Below are 19,972 nucleotides of genomic sequence, written 5' to 3'. Positions count from 1 at the left end.
AATATGTTACCCTTTTTATAGATGACATATTAATTTATTCAGCTGACTTAGAATCCCACGTGCAGCACGTTCGTTCGGTTCTCCAAAGACTTTTGGAGAATAATCTCTATGCTAAAGCCGAGCAATGCGAGTTCCACCTTCAAAGAGTCGCATTTCCCGGGCTATGTCATCAGCTCCCAGGCAGTTCTCATGGATGACTCTAAAGTAGATAGATAGATAGATAGTGGTATTTGAAGTCTGATGTGTACAGTGTGAACAGGACTGGAGAGAGAACAGTCCCCTGTGGTGCTCCTGTGCTGCTGATCACTGTATCAGAGGAGCAGTCCCTGATCCTGACATGTTGTGGTCTCCCAGTAAGGTAGTCAGTGATCCAGGTGACCAGGTGCATATCCACCTCCATCTCCATCAGCTTGTCTCTCAGTAGTAGGGGCTGGATGGTGTTGAAGGCACTGGAGAAGTCGAAGAACATGACCCTCACAGCACCTCCCCCCTTGTCCAGATGAGAGTGAGCTCTGTGCAGGAGATAGAGGATGGCATCTTCCACTCCCACCTTTTCCCGGTACGCAAACTGCAGTGGGTCCTCAGCATGGTGGACCTGAGGTCTGAGTTGGTCCAGCAGCAGTCGCTCCATGGTCTTCATCACATGAGATGTCAAAGCAACAGGCCTGTAGTCATTCAGCTCCTTCGGGTGTGCCTTCTTGGGAACAGGAATGAGACAGGTTGTCTTCCACGTGGCAGGAACTCTCCCTATACGCAGACTCAGGTTAAAAACATGTTGGAGGGGCTCACCCAGTTGACGCTGTAACTAGTTGGCCCGTTCCCCAATCCATCAAAGACCTCCAACGTTTCTTAGGGTTTGCCAATTTTTACAGACGTTTCATACGTAACTTCAGTAGTATAGCTGCCCCACTCACTGCGCTCACTAAGAATGCCACCAAGGTTCTTAAGTGGTCCCCTGAAGCCGACCAAACGTTCCACAAGTTACAAGCCGCTTTCGTCTCTGCCCCCGTTCTCATGCACCCGAAACCTGAACTACCATTTGTAGTCGAGGTTGACGCTTCCAATACTGGCGTAGGAGCAGTTCTCTCCCAACGCAGCGGTTCACCGCCTAAACTACATCCCATAGCCTTTTTCTCACGTAAAATGTCACCAGCAGAGCGTAACTATGGGATAGGGGATGGAGAGCTGTTGGCTGTCAAACTTGCTCTAGAGGAGTGGCGTCACTGGCTGGAAGGGGCTGCACATCCATTCACCGTTCTAACTGATCACAAAAACTTGGAATATCTCCGAACTGCTAAACGCTTAAATCCCCGTCAAGCTCGTTGGTCATTGTTTTTCTCTCGCTTAAATTCTCGTTTTGACCAGGTAACCGTAATACTAAGGCTGATGCTCTATCCCGAGTTTTCAGTTCCCCAGACGACAAATGCCGCGCTTCTGAGCCTGAATACATTCTGCTACCCACAGTTAGAGTGGCAGCCATTAGATGGGAACTTGATGATCTCATTCAACAGAGTCTAGCTAACACACCACCGCCGGAGGGCTGTCCTCCTCACAAGATGTATGTACCCGAACAATTTCGCAATCAACTCATTGGCTGGGCACATGCTGCCCTTACTTCTGGTCACCCCGGTGTTACAGGTACGCTACAACTGATCTCAGCTCGTTATTGGTGGGAAACCATGCGAGCTGACATACAAGCTTTCGTAGTTTCATGTTCCGTCTGTGCACAATGCAAAACACCCAAAGCCCTTCCAGCTGGTAAACTGTGTCCTCTGCCTGTTCTTGAAAGACCATGGTCACACATTGCTGTAGATTTTGTTACAGATTTACCCGAATCTGAAGGTTACACTACAATTCTCACAGTCGTAGACAGATTTTCTAGGGGAGTTAAATTTATCCCTTTTCCTGCACTACCTAATGCTCTTCAAACAGCTCAAGCCATCTATACACATATTTTCAGACATTTTGGTGTCCCTGAGGATATTCTGTCAGATAGAGGGCCACAATTTACTTCCAGAGTTTGGAAATCCTTTTTTGAACACTTAGGTGTCCACGTTAGTCTCACTTCTGGGTTTCATCCCACTAGCAACGGGCAATGTGAAAGGGTCAATCAGGAATTGGGAAAATTTCTGAGACTGTACTGTTTTAAGCATCCTTCTGATTGGTCGCAGTATCTTATTTGGGCTGAGTTAGCCCAGAACTCTCTCATCAACTCCACATCTGGTCTCACTCCTTTTCAGTGCATTCTGGGTTACCAGCCTCCGTTGGCTCCGTGGACAGCGTCATCTACTGAGATACCTGCTGTTGACGACTGGATGAAGCGGAGTGAGCAGGTGTGGGAGGAGACGCATCAACAAATTTCTGAGGTCTTACGCAAGTATAAGGAGCAGTCTGACAGACACCGAGGTACAACCCCCCAATACCAGTCCGGAGACAGGGTGTGGTTGTCGACCCGGGACTTGAGGTTTGAGGGGGCCTGTAAGAAACTGCTGCCTACGTATATTGGCCCATTTAAGGTTTTGTCTCAGGTTAACGAGGTAACTTATAAAATTGAGTTGCCTGCTCAGTACAGAGTGCATAATTCGTTCCATGTTTCTCTGCTCAAGCCTCTTGTCCCAGGTCCGCTTGCTGAGGGTGTTCCTGATGACGTGACACCCGCGGCAGTGGAGGGGGAGGATTCGTCTACCTATGCGGTTCGAGCGGTGCTGGATTCACGCAGGCGTGGCGGTGTGCTCCAGTACCTCATAGACTGGGAGGGTTACGTCCCTGAGGAGCGTTGCTGGGTTGCCGCCGGTGATGTGCTGGGTCATGCTCTTCTGGCCGAATTTCATGCCCGTCACCATGGTAAACCTGCTCCTAGACCCCGTGGGCGTCCTAAGCGCTCACTCTCTTCTTCAGCTCCGGTGCGTCAGGGTTCTCAGTCTCGCAACCCCCGCCCCGTCGGTACTCCCTGCCCGTCGGGTGGACGTCTTCGTGGTCGTCCCCGTTCCGTCTCCGTTCCGACTCCCTCGGGGGGAGGTACTGTCACGTCTGGTGCTGTTAACTCCTCTGTCCTTTCCACACCCAGCTCTAATGGAGGTTCTCAGGTCAACAACTACACTACCCAGAATGCACCACCCGCTGACATCACACACACATCTGATCACGTGACACCTCACCTGCTCACCTTACTGGCACTATAAAAGAGCACACCACACAAACACTCACGCCGCGTATTGTAGGTTCTCCTCATTACAAAGCGTTTCTATATCTCTTGTCTCAGTTTATTTCGTGTATGACATTGCCTTTGCCTCTGATATTGGATTACCTGTGTATTACCTGGACTGTGTTTTCTCTACTGCCTCTTGGATTACCTCTGATACTGGATATCTCGTGTATGAACTCTGGACTGTTTCTCGTTTATGTTATGGTTTTGTCTACGTTGCTCCTGTTATTGGTGATCACCTATTTTTCTGTACCGACTACGTTTTACATCTGTTTATTTTTTAATAAACAATCTTTTATCAGTATCTGTACGTGTCTGCATTCTGTACTAACCATGACACATAATTCAAAACATTTTTTACAAAAAAAAACTGAAAAGTGCGGTGTGCAAAAGTATTTATCCCCCTTTTCTCTAAGTGCAACCAATTGCATTCAGAAGTTGCTTGATGGTAAGAGTCCAACTGTGTGTAATCTAATCTCAGTAAACGGCCTCAGAGGTTGGTTAGAAGAATATTGGGGAGTAAACAGCATCATAAACTCCAAAGAACATAACTGACAGGTCAGGAATAAGGTTGTGAAAAAAGTTTAAAGCATGCTTAGTCTATAAAAAGATTTCACAAGCTTTGAACATCTTACAGAGCACTGTATAATCCATTATCTGGAAATGGAAAGAGTATGGCACAACTGTAAACCTACCAAGAGAAGGCCTTCCACCTAAACTTACAGGCCAAACAAGGAGAGCACTGATTTGAGATGCAGCCAAGATGCCCATGATGACTCTGGACGAAATGCAAAGATCCATAGCTCAGGTGAGCAAAAAGATACATTAAATCTGTGCCCAGCACAAGTATGGTGAATATGGTTTTCTTATCTTAGATAGCTGGTTAACTAGCTCCTGACTGGCAAAATGTATGTTACCCTTGATTTTGGTGATGCTGGTCAAAACAGCTTGGATATTCTGGTCAGCTAGATTGTTCTTACTGGTCATGGTGGGTGACCAGTGTGGTCCTGTTGGTCATGGTTAATCATGCCTCCTACTTCTTGTTCATCATGACTGACCACAGCTGGTAGCTTTTCTGAGCCCACCCCAAAAAAGTGTTTGTGTCCAAGGACACAAAGCACTCCATGGAATAAAAGTAGGGAAAAATGTGAATATTGTTCATTCTATTTTTATTAGTATTTGTTTTATACATGTTTTCTGTGTGCTGAATAATATACTGTATTTATGATCAGTTAGATCCCTAAGGTCACCCAGTCACGTACGTGTACACGAATAGACTATCACACATCCTCTGCCTCTATCATCCTTCTGCTGCCTGCACTTTCTGCAAGCTGAGTCACTGCTGCTAAGAAAACAGACAGCCCCCATCCATAATAGCTGCTAAACTTCTCCACCCATTGCTTACAACAATCAATTAGGCTTGTACACACAATTCACAACTGCTCTGAACTGGCTAATTCTTTAATAACATTCACCAGTAAAGCTGTTATTCACACAAAACGTTCAGCAGCATTCTTCAGGCTAAAAACCAGTCACATATCAAAATGATCAACATTTCCAAACTTACAGGAACCACACATTGTCTTTCCATCTGCTTTTAACTGACCAGTGTCACAGTGGGTTTAGAGCCTACTCAAAATTAGTGTTTATTGCAGCCTGAACAAACTACACTCCATTCAAAAAGAAAAACAGTATCCAGCCTATGCCTGTCACGATAAAAATTTTTTGTGAACGATATTTTGTCCCAGAAATTATTTTGATAAACGATATTGTTGCCATTTTAAGACCACTAATTTGGCACTAATAAAATAATAACATAATATTGTAACAAATTAATTAACCCTTTTAAAGACAATAAACTTTCCATTGCATTCCCATTTTGGAACCTGGAAAGTTCCAGCCTGTAAGCAAAGTAGGTCATAGTAGGTTGTTCAGTGTGTACTATATATACATACACATTGCAAAGTGTGGAGGTAGGTGAATCGTGGCTCTGCCCCACACTGTGCCAGCTGGGCTGCGTTAAACCAACATAAAGACCCTGCCTCAACCTTCACTCGAGAGATACGCTGATAGTGAATGGAAGGCTGAGGAAATGCAAACCTAAAAAACACTAAAGTTAAGCAACTAGAGCCGTTCCTATGATTTTTTTTTTTAAGTTGGGTGTTGATAGAGGGCATTTTTTCTAATAAAGGTGCAGCCACGCCCACAGTCACAATATATGTAAATGCATTTTGTAAGTGCAAACACAAAGGACGATATCACGATTATTAAAATGATTGAGGTCATGTCCATTTATTGAACAATAAGTCAATAATGTAATTATTGTGACAGGCCTGATCCAGCCACATCCAATTAGTCATCTACATTGCTAAAAAAGTGTTAACCCCTTAAATTCGTTAGTGATTCAGGTAATCCAGATTCAGAAATTACTGTTAATTATGTAGTGATCGTTTGGTACAGTATTACATTATCTAGTGAAGTCTCACCGGGCCATAGTTTAGGGGATATAAAACTGATGCAATTATGACAGTAATGCATCTATCAAAGTGAGGAATTGTGTGCTTACAGTGGTTTCAGTGGTTCTTTGAGTTCTTACATCAAGGGAAAAACGTTACATTTACCATCTGTACCTAATGGGCTGAGAATTAAATATATTTCCACCCCAAAATATACAATTTGAGAAAAGTAAACTATTTATTAAGACCCTGACAGTTAAGTAATTAAAATTCAGTTTAACACAAAACACACATGCATCTATACCTTTCCTTTCTAACACATAAAAAATGAATAAAGTACCTACATCACAACCTGCTGGTAAAGCTCAACTAAATTTAAGTGGCTTTGACATCCACAAAACATTGAAAAAAAAAAAGCTTTTTTCAGAAAATCAGAGGAATTCACACCACACTGAGCAGCTAGTGTGTTACAGCAGTACTGCTAGAGTGCAAAAAACATCTAGCTGCACAAAGACACTTATAGATGTACAGCTTTGAATGTCTGAGACAGTCTGAGTGAAATGAAAATGTAAGCTTCAAGTATTGATCTTCACAGTCACAAAAAAAAAAAATCAAGTTTCCTTCTCAATCCGCTCTGCTTTCCAGTCAGCCTTATTCAGCACTTTTTTATTAAACAGAGCCGAATTCGTTCATCCAGGCCTCATATTTCTCCAGGTCAGCAGCTGAGACTGACTTAGAGATCTTTTTAAGTGCAAGCTCAAAGTCCTCCATAGTGACAGGCATCTGCAGCTCTTCTTTGGAAAGTGCACGAATCTCCTCTGGCTTTAGGCCCTGGATCCGCCGTCTCATCGCCATCATGGACGCATCCCTGTGGAGATGAACATAAATTACTACTTGAAAGAACCATAATAATTAAAATGAAAAATTGAATTGTTCTTAAAGTTTCAAAATATTTGGTCCCTAGTCTATACAGTCCACATATGAAAAATAAGGAAACATTGCCAATTTTGAATTGAATGAGTAGCAGCTACATTTCTTTTTTGTGATCCATTTTTTATTTATTTTTATTATTATCCACATTACAAGCAATAACACACATTTTAATATAAAATCAGAAAAGATGGGGGTGACTGTGTACACTGCCCACCCCCTCCCTAAAGGCCAGTTAATCAAAAACAATGTGAAATTAAAACCAATGAGCAAAAATAAACCTAGTTCAAAGCAGTGTTATAAAAATCCCAGCGGCATTCTTCCAAGCCAGTGTCTTTTCTTTAGCGCCAAGGATGCCAGGTTAATAACGTCAATGCAGTAAACAATGTTTTGGACATTTGCTTTTGGACCTTACTTATTCACCACATACCTGCAGACATTTGTGATGTCAGCCCCAGAATAGCCCTCAATCTGCTCAGCAATGACGGCCAGGTCAACATCAGACGCCACCTCCACCTCCCTCAGGCTTATCTTCAGCAGCTCCGCTCGGCCTTTTGCTGCAGAGAACAGTTTCAGTTACTACACAAGTTTCCATTGCACTACCCAGTTTCACGTTTTTTGCTGTTGTAACACACCTGAGTAATTTAATGAAGAGTTTGATTAATACTTGATGAGCTGAATCTGGTACCCTAGAGCTGGGAAACACAAGATAGCAGAATACAAATGTAGGCCCAATATTTTACAGTGTTTGTTGCCAAATTTATGTTACTTTGCACACTACATTAAAAAACACCCACTGAAAACAATGTCTGTTTTTATATAGAAATACTGGCATTTAATCTTAATAAAAAAAAAATGTAATTAACAAAATTGATAAATATATAAATCAATTATATCAATTTATAAGGAAAAGGTTTAGGCACCCCATATTACTACCGTATTTTTCGGACTATAAGGCGCACTTAAAAACTTTTAATTTTCACAAAAATTGACAGTGCGTCTTATAATACGGTGCGCCTTTTGTATGGATTTTACTCGTCAGGTTGTAAGGAGCAGTAAACACACACTCCGTGCAGCGTTATAGAGAGTTTCAGTGCTATACAGAGTCCAGAGCCGTGCAGCTCCGAGGCTGGAGCAGCAATAGCATTAGCTAGATGCTAACCGCTAAGCTAGCTAGCTTATTCACTGTTCAGAGATCAGTATTATCTAAATTTTACTCGTCAGGTTGTAAGGAGCAGTAAACACACACTCCGTGCAGCGTTATAGAGAGTTTCAGTGCTATACAGAGTCCAGAGCCGTGCAGCTCCGAGGCTGGAGCAGCAAATAGCATTAGCTAGCTTATTCACTGTTCAGAGATCAGTATTATCTAAATTTTACCCGTCAGGTGTAAGGAGCAATAAACACACACTCCGTGCAGAGCCGTGCCGCTCCGAGGCTGGAGCAGCAATAGCATTAGCTAGATGCTAACCGCTTAGCTAGCTAGCTTTTTCACTGTTCAGAGATCAGTATTTTCTAAATTTAGCACTTTTAATACTGCTGGAGCAGTATTATTAGAGTTAGATGCTAATCGCTAAGCGTTCACCGTTCAGAGGTGAGTTATCGGCCTGTAAGTCTGTGCTGCTTTGCCTGGCTAGCATTAGCTAGATGCTAAGCGCTAACTCTCTCAGAGGTGAGTTTTATCAGCCTGTAATCTGCTTGTTTACCGTGTTAAAACAAGCTACGGGGGACGAATCGCTAGCTAATATCTCACTGTCTTACCAGAACACGCAGGATTACTCAGTGTAACGCTGTCGTTTAAGTTTGGGTTAACTTTACTAGTTTAGGTGACTAGCTAGCGTGCTAGCGGATAGCTATGCTAACGCTGGTGCAGCAAGCCTTAGTGGACATCTGGAAATCTAAGCTTACTGTAAATAAACTGAAGCACGTTACTCACCCAAATAAACAGTTTTCAGGAGAGGAATCTGTGTAGATTAATATCCAGCACTCGTTTGACTTTGAAAGAGCTAGATTTGTATACGGAGACGCTCCACCGGCAAGCGACCACCCCCGGTGGGGGAAGGGAAACATGGCGCCACCCCTGTTCACTTTGATATAGGCACCCTTTCTAGTGTCACTTAACGCGCCTTATAATGCGATGCGCCCTATGTATGGAAAAATAGCAGAAAATAGGCGTTCTTTGATAGTGCGTCTTATAATACGCGCCTTATAGTCCGAAAAATACGGTACTTAAAATGCCTCAAATCAGGTATAACACATCAATTCAGGGTGATTAAGAACATCTTTAAAGAAGATTTAGGTTTCTATGAACTTTTAGATAAAAAGAGCTCTCAGGGGCTTTTAAAATGAATTGCCTCCATTCATAACAGCTTTATTTCTGTTATGTTGGTGGGTTTCCTCCCATAAAGTGCTCCTTCAAGTCCTTTCACCACATTTCTACTGGATAAAGATCAGGACTCCCTATTCCCAGGCCCTATTCCAAAACCGTACCCATTTGTTTTCTTTTAACTATGCTTTGATAAAACCTCGTGTACCTAAGGTTATCGTCTTAAGGTATCGCAAAGTTAGCCGTCGTGAAAAAAAACAAACAAACAAAAAAAACATCTACCCGCATGTTTCACAAGGGGCATATGTTTTTTAAAGCTGAAATGCAGTGTTTTCGGTTTTCTGGCTTTCTGTGTGAGCACTACACTGTAAACCCATACGTTGTTGGAACTCAAATGATTTAAGTCTGTTTTAAAATTGGAGATTTCTAAACAATACTCAACCATTTTGAGTTAGTTGAACTTTTGTGGGCACACATACATTCAAACTAAGATCTGAGTTAAACCAACTTATAATAACTGAGTTATTAAGAAAGTTAAACTTAACTTATCCAGTCTTACAGTATAACAAAAATTTAAAAAGTTAAATCAACTTCTAATAACTTGATGTTTTAAGTTATGCTGATTTAAGTTTTCATTATCTTTTACTTAACTTTTTTTAAGGCAACAGGTTTTTAATTTTTTTAAGTAAATTCAACTTATCCGGGCTTACAGTGTAGCAATGCACACACGGACAGCAACTTCCTCCTAGCAACCCTGCCATGCACACTATTGATGTTCCGTGTTCTCCTGATGGTCAACTCTTGAACATGCATGAACATTAACCATCAGACAATGTGAGAAAGACCTTTAGTTGCTTAAAGGTTTGTGACATCTGAGACTATTAAACACCTTGACTCTTGGTGTGAGCTTTGTTGGTGGAAAAAAATGGGTGCACAAGCTTCAAGCACCACTGAATATCTGACAGGAAAATATCTCAGAACACTTAGAAACTAGCTGTTTTAACAAGTATGTTAACTGACAAAGTTGTAAATCACATCCAGGTCTCATCCGCTGTTGTTTCTTAATGACTTTATTATAGCCTTTCCCTGACTCGTGGGTACGGATCACTTGTGTTTTACAGTTGATCTTCAGACAGTTTCTAAAAGGAAGGCCATGTTTGATAGGAGCTTAATAAAAGCAGTCTTATTTCTTTTGTCCTCAGCCCGAGTGAAGCACCTCAGTAAGAAACTGATCCATTCACAAGAACACAAGACCAGTGACTCGGTGCTTTGTGAATAGAGTATGATTATTACAGTGTTCTCTTTGTGTAAGTGGGATGTCTGTGTGGGTGAACAGAAGGAGCTACGATTGCTAATATCAGTGGTGTGCAGTGAGGCCCTTCTAACCCTTCAGAGAAGGGTAGACAAAAAGTGCATGTAAATAATTACAGTAAGTATATAATATAATTATTGTAAATGTAAGCATTTATTTTATAAATGAACAAAAAACAACAACTAATTCAAAACATTAATCTGTGTTTTTCAGTTGCTACAGGACTCTTATTTGACTGACAGCAGTTAACCAATCAAAGCTTTTTAAAAAAGCTTCTGCCCCCGCGTGACTGCGTGCCTCTGTTATTGATTTTTTGAAGGGTGTAGTAATGAGTCTATTAGAAAAGTCACAGGACAATCTAACCAATCCGATTCATGATTTTCACTCCGGGGGGCGGGGCAATGGCTGCCTAGCCCCTTCTCTGCGCTCGGATGAAGGAGTTACGCTACGTGCATTGATTAGTCGTAAAACAGAGCGCTCATGCTGGATTAATTCAATACTTAGCTAACTATCATGGAAATAAGACTGATATTGTGTCATATTAAATTAAAATGTCTTTTTAAAGGCTGCCTTTCAACATGAAACTAAGTAATAGGCTGCCTGACTGGTGAGTTTTTCTGTGTACTTTTGGCATGTTTTGGCTGCTCTGGCGTCTTGTAGGCATACAAATGAGTGATATTTGTTGAGCGCCTGTACTTATAGGAAAATTAAGCATTGATTGTTGGGTCTATTATAAACTTTTTTGGTTTGTAGCTGTATTTTAGTGGGCTGTTTATGTGTATTAAGTTCATATAACTTAGTCAAGACAGAGAATAGTTATTGTAGTATTTATCAATGTGTCGGTCGGGCGGGGGGCGGGTGGTTGCAGAAGAGGTACCCACTATATTCACTGCACCCCACTGGCTAATATGCACCTCAGTTATTGGCACACTTGGTAAAGATGAACGAAAAAGGCTATAAAATTGCAGGTTTAAAACACAAATGAGGAAAGTCTAACCTTTCAGACAGAAAAAATATGAAACAACTATTCAGTGGTACCTGTTGGCAGGGGAATATAGATCCTCTTTTCCAATCTCCTCCTCAGTGCTTCATCAATATCCCATGGGAAGTTAGTTGCAGCCAGAACCATCACCATTTTAGAGGGGTCGTCATTTTCTAACGCACCTCCTACCCCTGCATAAATGTTCCTGAAGTTAGATTGCTCATAAAATGGCTGAATTTCAAAACTGTTTGACATTGCTCTTGACCAGTCTATTTCTTACCATCCATCTGTACCAGAAGCTCAGATTTCACTCGGCGACTTGCTTCATGTTCATCTGATGTGCCACGTCTTCCACAAATAGAGTCAATCTCATCAATAAAAATAGTGGTAGGGGCATAAAATCGAGCCTGTGAAACACAGGAAATCACCAGTAAGTATTTAGAAACATTAAACTGAAAATTAACTGACCTTTTCAGTCCCGCTTAAAGACATAATAAATAAGTGTATTTTTATTATTATTTTTTTTCGTAAAATAAATGTAAATAAATAAATAAATGTAAAATAAATAGTATACATTTAAAGTTAATGCAGATTCACAAACACTAAATATAAATCTGGCCAATTTACCCATTTTAATAATATTAATAATACACAGACAAAAACCCTAAAATCAATCAACCAAATAAAAAGAGAGAAAGATTGCCTTATACATCATGTTTTCATGATGCTCTCTTTTTTGTTATTTTAATTAACTGTTTTAAAATTATTCTTTACTGTTGTCCACAGACCTCCTTTATGACTGAAGTTTTATTCTCAAACCATTTCCCAACACAGTGCCATAAGTTCTTAACTTCCTGAACAACCTCACTTTTAAACAAACTTTTTCATATGATGAACCATGTGGCGTCTTGCCTTTTCTTTTTTTTTTGCCTTTGTTGTTTTTTTTTGAGGCCAACAACTATAAAAGGGAGAGAGTTCTTTAAGCACACCTGAAACTCTGACATTAGTGTATTACACATGTACATATAAACAGATATACATTTATATTTGCAGTTATATTTGACTGTAATAATAAAAAATAAACAGCTAAAATCATACACGAGAACTCCTATATAGCACAGATAAAATGTCACGGAAAAGAAATGTAGTTGTAGTTGTAAGAGTGAGCAAACCAAGAGAATACCATTTCAAAGAGCAGCCGCACAAGCTTCTCAGACTCTCCCCGATACTTGGATGTGAGTGTAGAAGATGATACATTGAAGAAGGTGGTGCCACACTCAGTGGCTACAGCTTTAGCCAGCATGGTCTTGCCTGTACCAGGGGGTCCCACCATCAGTACACCCTAAACCACAGTATAAAGGATGTGTTGTTAGAAATTCCCAAAATTGAGTACTTTTATACACACTGGGTGTGTGTCATATAACAATGTATATGTACAATTGGGTGAAAAAACATTACATTTAAGGTTATATTAATATTGGAAAATATATTATGACTATTTATATAAACAATAGCACTGTATTTTCTGTGTTGCTATTTAGTTGGATCTGCATGCTTCTCTTTTACACACACTGTTTTTTGACAAAGTACCTCTATTATAATTATTGCGATAATAAATTATGACACACTGCTAATAATTGTTATGCATATTCAACACATGATCTTATTACATTACTACTGATAATTCAATGTGTATCATACAGCCAGGATAGACTTGTGATATTCTTTTAAAGTTTTAAATGTATGGAATTAACAGCAAATATTCAATGGCCATTCTTTAAAAAAAAAACATTGTGATCATATGTGTGATTATATGAAAGCAAATATATATATATATATATATATATATATATATATATATATATATATATATATATATATATATATATATATATATATATATATATATATATTTGCTTTCATATAATCATTTGCACATATTAATCTTAATAACTGGGACAAACAATGATGATAATTATGGAACAGTGCCACCAAGAGGGCTGATTTAAATGTTGCATCTTTAGTACACATCTAAACAAAGTTTATTTCTTCGATTGACTGTGCATACATTGCTGTGTCTCTTAAATCCTTGTATCTCATTTTATGTATCTCACATTTTTGGCTAATTGTATTGTACGTACTTGAAACAGACAGCTGTAATTTTAATTCCCTGATGAATGGACAAGCAGAAATAGTACAACATTTTTGCCAGTGACCTGTATTGAAAGTTTTTCATCCTCCTATTTGCTATTTTGGAGAAATTATTTTCACTAGGAGACAGACTTTACGGAGAGGGAAAAAATGGTTTCCAATTTCCAATATCAAATTTTGGTTTAAAAAATTAAAATGGCAAACATTTAGTTATATTAAATGGATGAAATGTTTAACAACTAAAGCTCCTAATGTTTTTGTGAATAATCAAATATGTCACATATGGGTGTCTGAGCCCTGTTGGCAGGGTCTAACATATTAACCTTCCATGGGCGCCGGATGCCCTTGAAGAAATCTGGCATCCACATTGGCAGGACCACAGCCTCTCGCAGCAGCTTCTTGGCATCCTCCAGATCTGCTATATCATTCCTGCATGAATCATGATACAAAACAGCTTGTATGAGTCACAGTCCAGCACTGAGTCATTCACCACCACACTGACTGACAGCTGTCACTCACACTGCAGGAGTCCAGCACAGCAGAACAACACAGATCAACATGACATTTTAGTGATAAAAGTCTACATTTAAAGCAATCATCTCTTACTGCATGAGGAACAGTCTGCTAAAGTTAAAGAGTCAGAAACATTCTCTCGTGGTAGGGAAAGTTAAAGAGAAACCGAAATCAGTATTTACCAGTGGATATTGGGATTTCTTGACACAATGTCTCTCTCCAGTGCATCAACCAAGTCACTGTCGTAACCGGTACCATAAAATTTCTTCTGCTCTCCATCCCCGACCCCCTCCTGGGCTCCTTTTCTGCCCTGTAAAACAAAGTAATATTATTTTTGTTACAAAAAGACCTTGTAAAGATCTTTTAAGGTTTCTTTGCTCACGCAAAGTGCTGCGAGTAACAACCAACGCAGGTTATCTGTGTGTGTGTGTATAATGGACTATTTGGCTGTAACTGCAGCACTGATTTAAGACATATATCCCTAAACAGAATTTAAAGTATCTGCTTTTTTTCTGCATTGACTTGAGTTACTGACTTTGTCTTCTTTAGCTTTTGCAGTGCGGGCATCACGGGCACCAGGTCTGTCCTGTTTAGCATTGGGTTGGCCCTTCCCTGCTGGCCCACGGTGCTGCATTCCAGGTGAGTCCTTCCTCTGGGGCTTCATTCCAGTGTTTGGCCTCTTCACCTGGGCAGGTACCCTGAGAGACAAAAACTGTATGTATCTATTTTTAATCTATTTAAATTCAATTCAAATCAGTTCAGTACATTATTAAATTACACATACTGTAAAATCAATGGTGATAATTCATCAGCATTTTAAACTTCCACAAACATCACACTTTATATAAACAGCATGTAATATGGTTAAATAATGTATATATTAAGCATGTATGTGCGTACATACCACAACAAATCGGAGTGATCAGTGGCACAGGATGTCAGTGTGCACACATTCAGACCCATATGTGAGATCCAACATATTAACAGTATTGTTTCAATTATATGATTATTATGCTAGGTTATGCTGGTTAAATTCAATAGCACAAATCACATTTAAGTTGGGCACCCTTTAAATTTTCTCTTACTGTAATTAGTAACGAGTAAAGGGTAAATGACTCCAAAAAAGCACAAGGATAAACATTAAAAATACATTTTTAACATTACTAACAAGATTAGTGTATTAAAAAGTACACCTGGTAAGTATGGGGTGGATTGATCCTATTATGGGCTTTGGTTGCAGCCAATGGAACAGGGAACATTTTACTTGTAAGTAAAAGAATTGATTGGGCCAGTAACGATAATTACAATAAATGGACACAACCTCTATTAGATAATCATAGTCTATAGTGTTTATTTGTATGTTTGTTTACCTACATAACAGTAAACAATATTTTAAGCAGTCATGCAAAGAACAATGCATCAATAAATATATTTTAACAGAAATTTTAGCCAGGCATTCCCACATAGTTGTATGCTGCTGCTAAATGCTGTTACTACATGTTAAAAGAAGGTTTTACAAACCAGATGTACTGGGAATAAAGAGTTTCATATATTACAAAGGGAAATTACACGGAATTATAACGGTTATCCTACCAGACAAAAACCTGCTTATGTATTAATTTGTTAAATAAATTATAAGCAGCTTGTATAAAACAAATTAAGGCATTCATGACAAACACTGCAGGTACATTTCTGAAAGCAAATGATATAATTAAAATGATGAATATAAATAGTTTGGCAACAGTAAATGTAGGGTTTTGTAGGTTATTCTATTATATCATGAATAGAATATTTATTTTAGATCAAATTAATCATAATACATATCACTAATAACACACTGCTTAAGCACATCACAGTACACTGGTAACCATGACATATTTTAATTGCTTTTACATTACTTAGATATAAAGTGAGGCTGTGGCATGTGCTACATGTGCACAGTGTATACATGCGGCCAGCTATATCTATGTTCTGCAGGTGTATACATATGGCCAGCTTTACCTGTGTTCTTTGGGTGTATACGTATGACAAGCTGTACACGTGTTCTGCGGGTGTATACGTGCGGCCAGCTATACCTGTGCGGGTGTATACGTATGGCCAGCTATACCTGTGTTCTGCAGCGCAGATGTATACGTATGGCCAGCTATACCTGTGTTCTGCAGTGCAGATGTATATGTATGGCCAGCTATACCTGTGTTCTGCAGTTTTATACGTATAGCCAGCTATACCCGTGATCTACAGGTGTGTTCTGCGGGTGTATACGCACGGCCAACTATACCCGTGTTCTACAGATGTATACGTACGGCCAGCTATACCTGTGTTCTGCGGGTGTATACGTATGTCCAGCTGTACCTGTGTTCTGCGGGTGTATACGTATGTCCAGCTGTACCTGTGTTCTGCAGGTGTATACATATGGCCAGCTATACCTGTGTTCTGCGGGTGTATACGTATGGCCCACTGTACGTGTGCTGCGGGTGTATATGTATGGTCAGCTGTATCTGTGTTTTATGGATGTATGCGAATGGCCGGCTGTACACGTTTTCTGCGGGTGTATACATATGGCCTGTTGTACGTGTGCTGTGGGTGTATATGTATGGCCAGCTATACCTGTGTTCTTCGGGTGTATACATATAGCCAGCTATACCTGTGATTTGCAGGTGTATACGTACAGCCAGCTATACCTGTGATTTGCAGGTGTATACGTACAGCCAGCTATACCTGTGTTCTAGAGGTGTATACGTATGGCCCACTGTACGTGTGCCACGGGTGTATACGTATGACCAGCTATACCTGTGTTCTGCAGTGCAGATGTATACGTATGGCCAGCTGCACCTGTGTTCTGCGGGTGTCTATGTATGGCCTGCTGAACATGTGCTGCAGGTGTATACGTATGACCAGCTATACCTGTGTTCTGTGGGTGTATACGTACAGCCAGCTATATCTGTGTTCTGCGAGTAGATACGTACAACCAGCTATAGCTGTGTTCTAAGGGTGTATACATATGGCCCACTGTACGTGTGCTGCGGGTGTATACGTATGGCCAGCTACACCTGTGTTCTGCTGGTGTATACGTATGGCCAGCTGTACCTGTGTTCTGCGGTTGTATACGCATGGCTAGCTGTACCTGTGTTCTGCAGGTGTATAGGTATGGCCCGCTGTACCTGTGTTCTGCAGGTTTATACATGTCCCGCTGTACCTGTGTTCTGCGGGTGTATACTTATGGCCAGCTGTACTTGTGTTCCGTGGGGGTATATGTATGGCCCACTGTACCTGTCTTCTGCAGGTGTATCTGTACGGCCAGCTATACCTGTGTTCTGCGGGTGTATACATACGGCCAGCTGTACCTGTGTTCTGCAGGTGTATACAAATGGCCCGCTGTACGTGTGCTGTGGGCGTATAGGTATGGCCCGCTGTACCGGTGTTCTGCAGGTTTATACATATGTCCCGCTGTACCTGTGTTCTGCGGGTGTATACGTATGGCCAGCTGTACTTGTGTTCCGTGGGTGTATATGTATGGCCCACTGTACCTGTCTTCTGCAGGTGTATCTGTACGGCCAGCTATACCTGTGTTCTGCGGGTGTATACATACGGCCAGCTGTACCTGTGCTCTGCAGGTGTATACATATGGCCAGCTATACCTGTGTTCTGCGGATGTATACGTACGGCCAGCTTTACCTGTGTTTTGCAGGTGTATACATATGGCCAGCTATACCTGTCTACTGCAGGTGTATCTGTACGGCCAGCTATACCTGTGTTCTGCGGGTGTATACGTACGGCCAGTTGTACCTGTGTTTTGCAGGTGTATACATATGGCCAGCTATACCTGTGTTCTGCGGGTGTATACGTACGGCCAGCTGTACCGGTGTTCTGCAGGTGGATACGTATGGCCTGCTGTACCTGTGTTCCACGGGTGTATACGTATGACCAGCTATACCTGTGTTCTGCAGTGCAGATGTATACGTATGGCCAGCTGCACCTGTGTTCTGCGGGTGTATATGTATGGCCTGCTGTACGTGTGCTGCAGGTGTATACGTATGACCAGCTATATCTGTGTTCTGTGGGTAGATACGTACAACCAGCTATACCTGTGTTCTAAGGGTGTATACGTATGGCCCACTGTACGTGTGCTGCGGGTGTATACGTATGGCCAGCTATACCTGTGTTCTGCTGGTGTATGCGTATGGCCAGCTGTACCTGTGTTCTGCAGGTGGATACGCATGGCTAGCTGTACCTGTGTTCTGCAGGTGTAGGGGGTGGCCATACAGCAGGGTCCCTAGGGCATTCTTCTGGCTGGGGATTGGGAAAGTCAACTGGCTTATCCACCTTGAAACTCTCCAGAGTGTTAACGATACTGCTGACCTGCTCATATTCCTCCTCCAGCTCCTGTCGCACCTGCACTCACCAGATAAAGATATCAAAATTAAATCAAGTTAATTAGCTATATCAGATCAAACATTTAACAATCATTTGACAGATAAGGCTGTATAATTGTATTACGTTTTACATTTGTTTTATGGACCTGTTCTACATCATTTAACTTACAACAACATAGTTCACTGATACACAAACTGTGTGCTCACCTGCTGCCACTTAACTTTCAGTGCAGGATCTCGAAGAGAGTGACAGTGCTTGTGGATCTGCTGGAGAACACCCTGATAGTACACCATGGAGGAGTCATAGTTGCCAAGCAATGCATATTCTCTTCCCTTCTTAGCATTGTCACAGATCTCAGTCAGATTCATTTTGTAAAAATGTGTAAAGAATGTGAGGATCCAATCTGAGGGCTTGGGGTTGCTTGTGTTGAAGGTGCTTTTGTTGACGCGAGTCCCTTAAAATAAGCCACAGCAGTCAGAAAGGGGAGGACAATAATTAGGCCACAGAAAAGCTTCAGTTAGGAACTGTGAGTAAACATATTCAGCGCTGATTGACGCCAACAGGACTAAATTATTAAATACCCGCTTACAAAGAACCAAGCCGTATTTAATATTAATTTTTAAAATGTAGCTTAAATAACTAGTTAACCTAGCTAGCGTTTGGTGCATTCAAAACTAATATTTAAACCTGTGAACGCGCAAAACAATAAGAATATGCATCAAATCAATATAAACACAAAAATACGACCGAAATCAAACAGCACAATACAACGACACTTTCAAAACGAGCTAAATTTTGACTTGGGATTTGTAGTTTAATCGACGGAACTCTCTTTGACAATTGAGTGATTCTTTCAGTTAATGGACTACAATTCCCATCAGGCGCCCCCGGTTAGGCCAGCAAAAACACTATGAATACACATGGTAAAAAAAAGGCTTAAATTTGATTTAGGGTCAAGCACGCCTTAAAATCTCAGTTTAACCCTGTACTATACGATACATTTAAATAATGTAAAAGCTTTTACCTCAAATATAACCCATAATCTCTCTTACCCGCAGACCGTAGCGCCCTGTTGTTACCATGGCCGCGGAGAGACGCCGACTGAAAAACGTCGGAAGGCGGATAGAGAGGCGGAGCTTCAGAGAAACGAGGCCAAACCGCGGTGACCGCGAGGCCTTCAACTTAACAGTCCTTTATTGCTGCAAAAACTGGAAAATAACTATGTATCTATATATATATATATTTATCTGGAACCAGTTGTAAAATATCCTAAACCTGACTTATTTGGGAGAACAAGTAAATGCATGAACCCTAAATATCCCTAAAAACCCATATGACGTCATTCCACTGCGTTGTTACATACACAAACATGTTGAAAGACTTCAGAGAAGTCATTATCACAAAACTGAGGCGAATAGAACTACAACAGAACAGAACTTGCCACGAGAAGCAAATACAGTCTTTATATGTGGATAAAATGGACTTTTAATAATCATGTTGCCGAACTGTGATACATGAGATGAACCTATTATCCTCTTAAGTTGTGATGTTTGTGGTGCAAGGGATATGAAAAAAATAAATGCACAAATCACTAAAAATCTTAAATGTCTAACCATCAGTTTAAAGCTGAAAAGAGGATTTTACAACAGAATAATTAGACAGACAATAGGCTTATCTCAAAATACATAATAGACCACCTGAAGAGACACAAACAAGCTTCTGGTAT

The 19,972-nt window shown here is 40.7% G+C and overlaps 1 protein-coding gene and 1 long non-coding RNA gene across 8 annotated transcripts; both read right to left on the bottom strand.

Moving 5' to 3' along the window:
• Nucleotides 1–4,357: 4,357 nt before the first annotated feature.
• On the bottom strand, nucleotides 4,358–19,410 carry katnal1 (katanin p60 subunit A-like 1). Of its 6 annotated transcripts, none has more exons than XM_007235408.4 (11): nucleotides 19,299–19,409; nucleotides 18,453–18,700; nucleotides 18,104–18,264; nucleotides 14,408–14,570; nucleotides 14,055–14,182; nucleotides 13,683–13,788; nucleotides 12,392–12,550; nucleotides 11,489–11,615; nucleotides 11,265–11,399; nucleotides 7,022–7,148; nucleotides 4,358–6,529 (listed from the first exon to the last, which is right to left on the bottom strand). In XM_007235408.4, exons 2-11 carry the CDS (start codon nucleotides 18,612–18,614, stop codon nucleotides 6,331–6,333), a joined length of 1,467 nt encoding a protein of 488 aa, XP_007235470.3. In that variant the 5' UTR covers nucleotides 18,615–18,700; nucleotides 19,299–19,409; the 3' UTR covers nucleotides 4,358–6,330. The 6 variants fall into 6 exon arrangements, with proteins under 6 accessions (XP_007235470.3, XP_049324629.1, XP_049324630.1 ...); XM_049468672.1 differs by having other exon boundaries at nucleotides 19,271–19,359; XM_049468676.1 differs by lacking the exon at nucleotides 4,358–6,529 and adding an exon at nucleotides 7,227–7,286 and having other exon boundaries at nucleotides 7,021–7,148; nucleotides 19,299–19,410.
• LOC125784843 (uncharacterized) lies at nucleotides 14,592–16,653 on the bottom strand. 2 transcript variants are annotated; one of them, XR_007427437.1, is made up of 4 exons: nucleotides 16,591–16,653; nucleotides 16,299–16,553; nucleotides 16,022–16,261; nucleotides 14,592–15,979 (listed from the first exon to the last, which is right to left on the bottom strand). It is a non-coding gene; the product is annotated as an uncharacterized LOC125784843 (long non-coding RNA). The 2 variants fall into 2 exon arrangements; XR_007427438.1 differs by having other exon boundaries at nucleotides 16,022–16,224.
• Nucleotides 19,411–19,972: the final 562 nt, after the last annotated feature.

Source organism: Astyanax mexicanus, chromosome 20 (genome assembly GCF_023375975.1).
Source record: "Astyanax mexicanus isolate ESR-SI-001 chromosome 20, AstMex3_surface, whole genome shotgun sequence".
Taxonomy (NCBI): domain Eukaryota; kingdom Metazoa; phylum Chordata; class Actinopteri; order Characiformes; family Acestrorhamphidae; genus Astyanax; species Astyanax mexicanus.
Note: the sequence above shows the minus strand (reverse complement) of the source record. Positions and strands in the feature narration are given on the sequence as shown.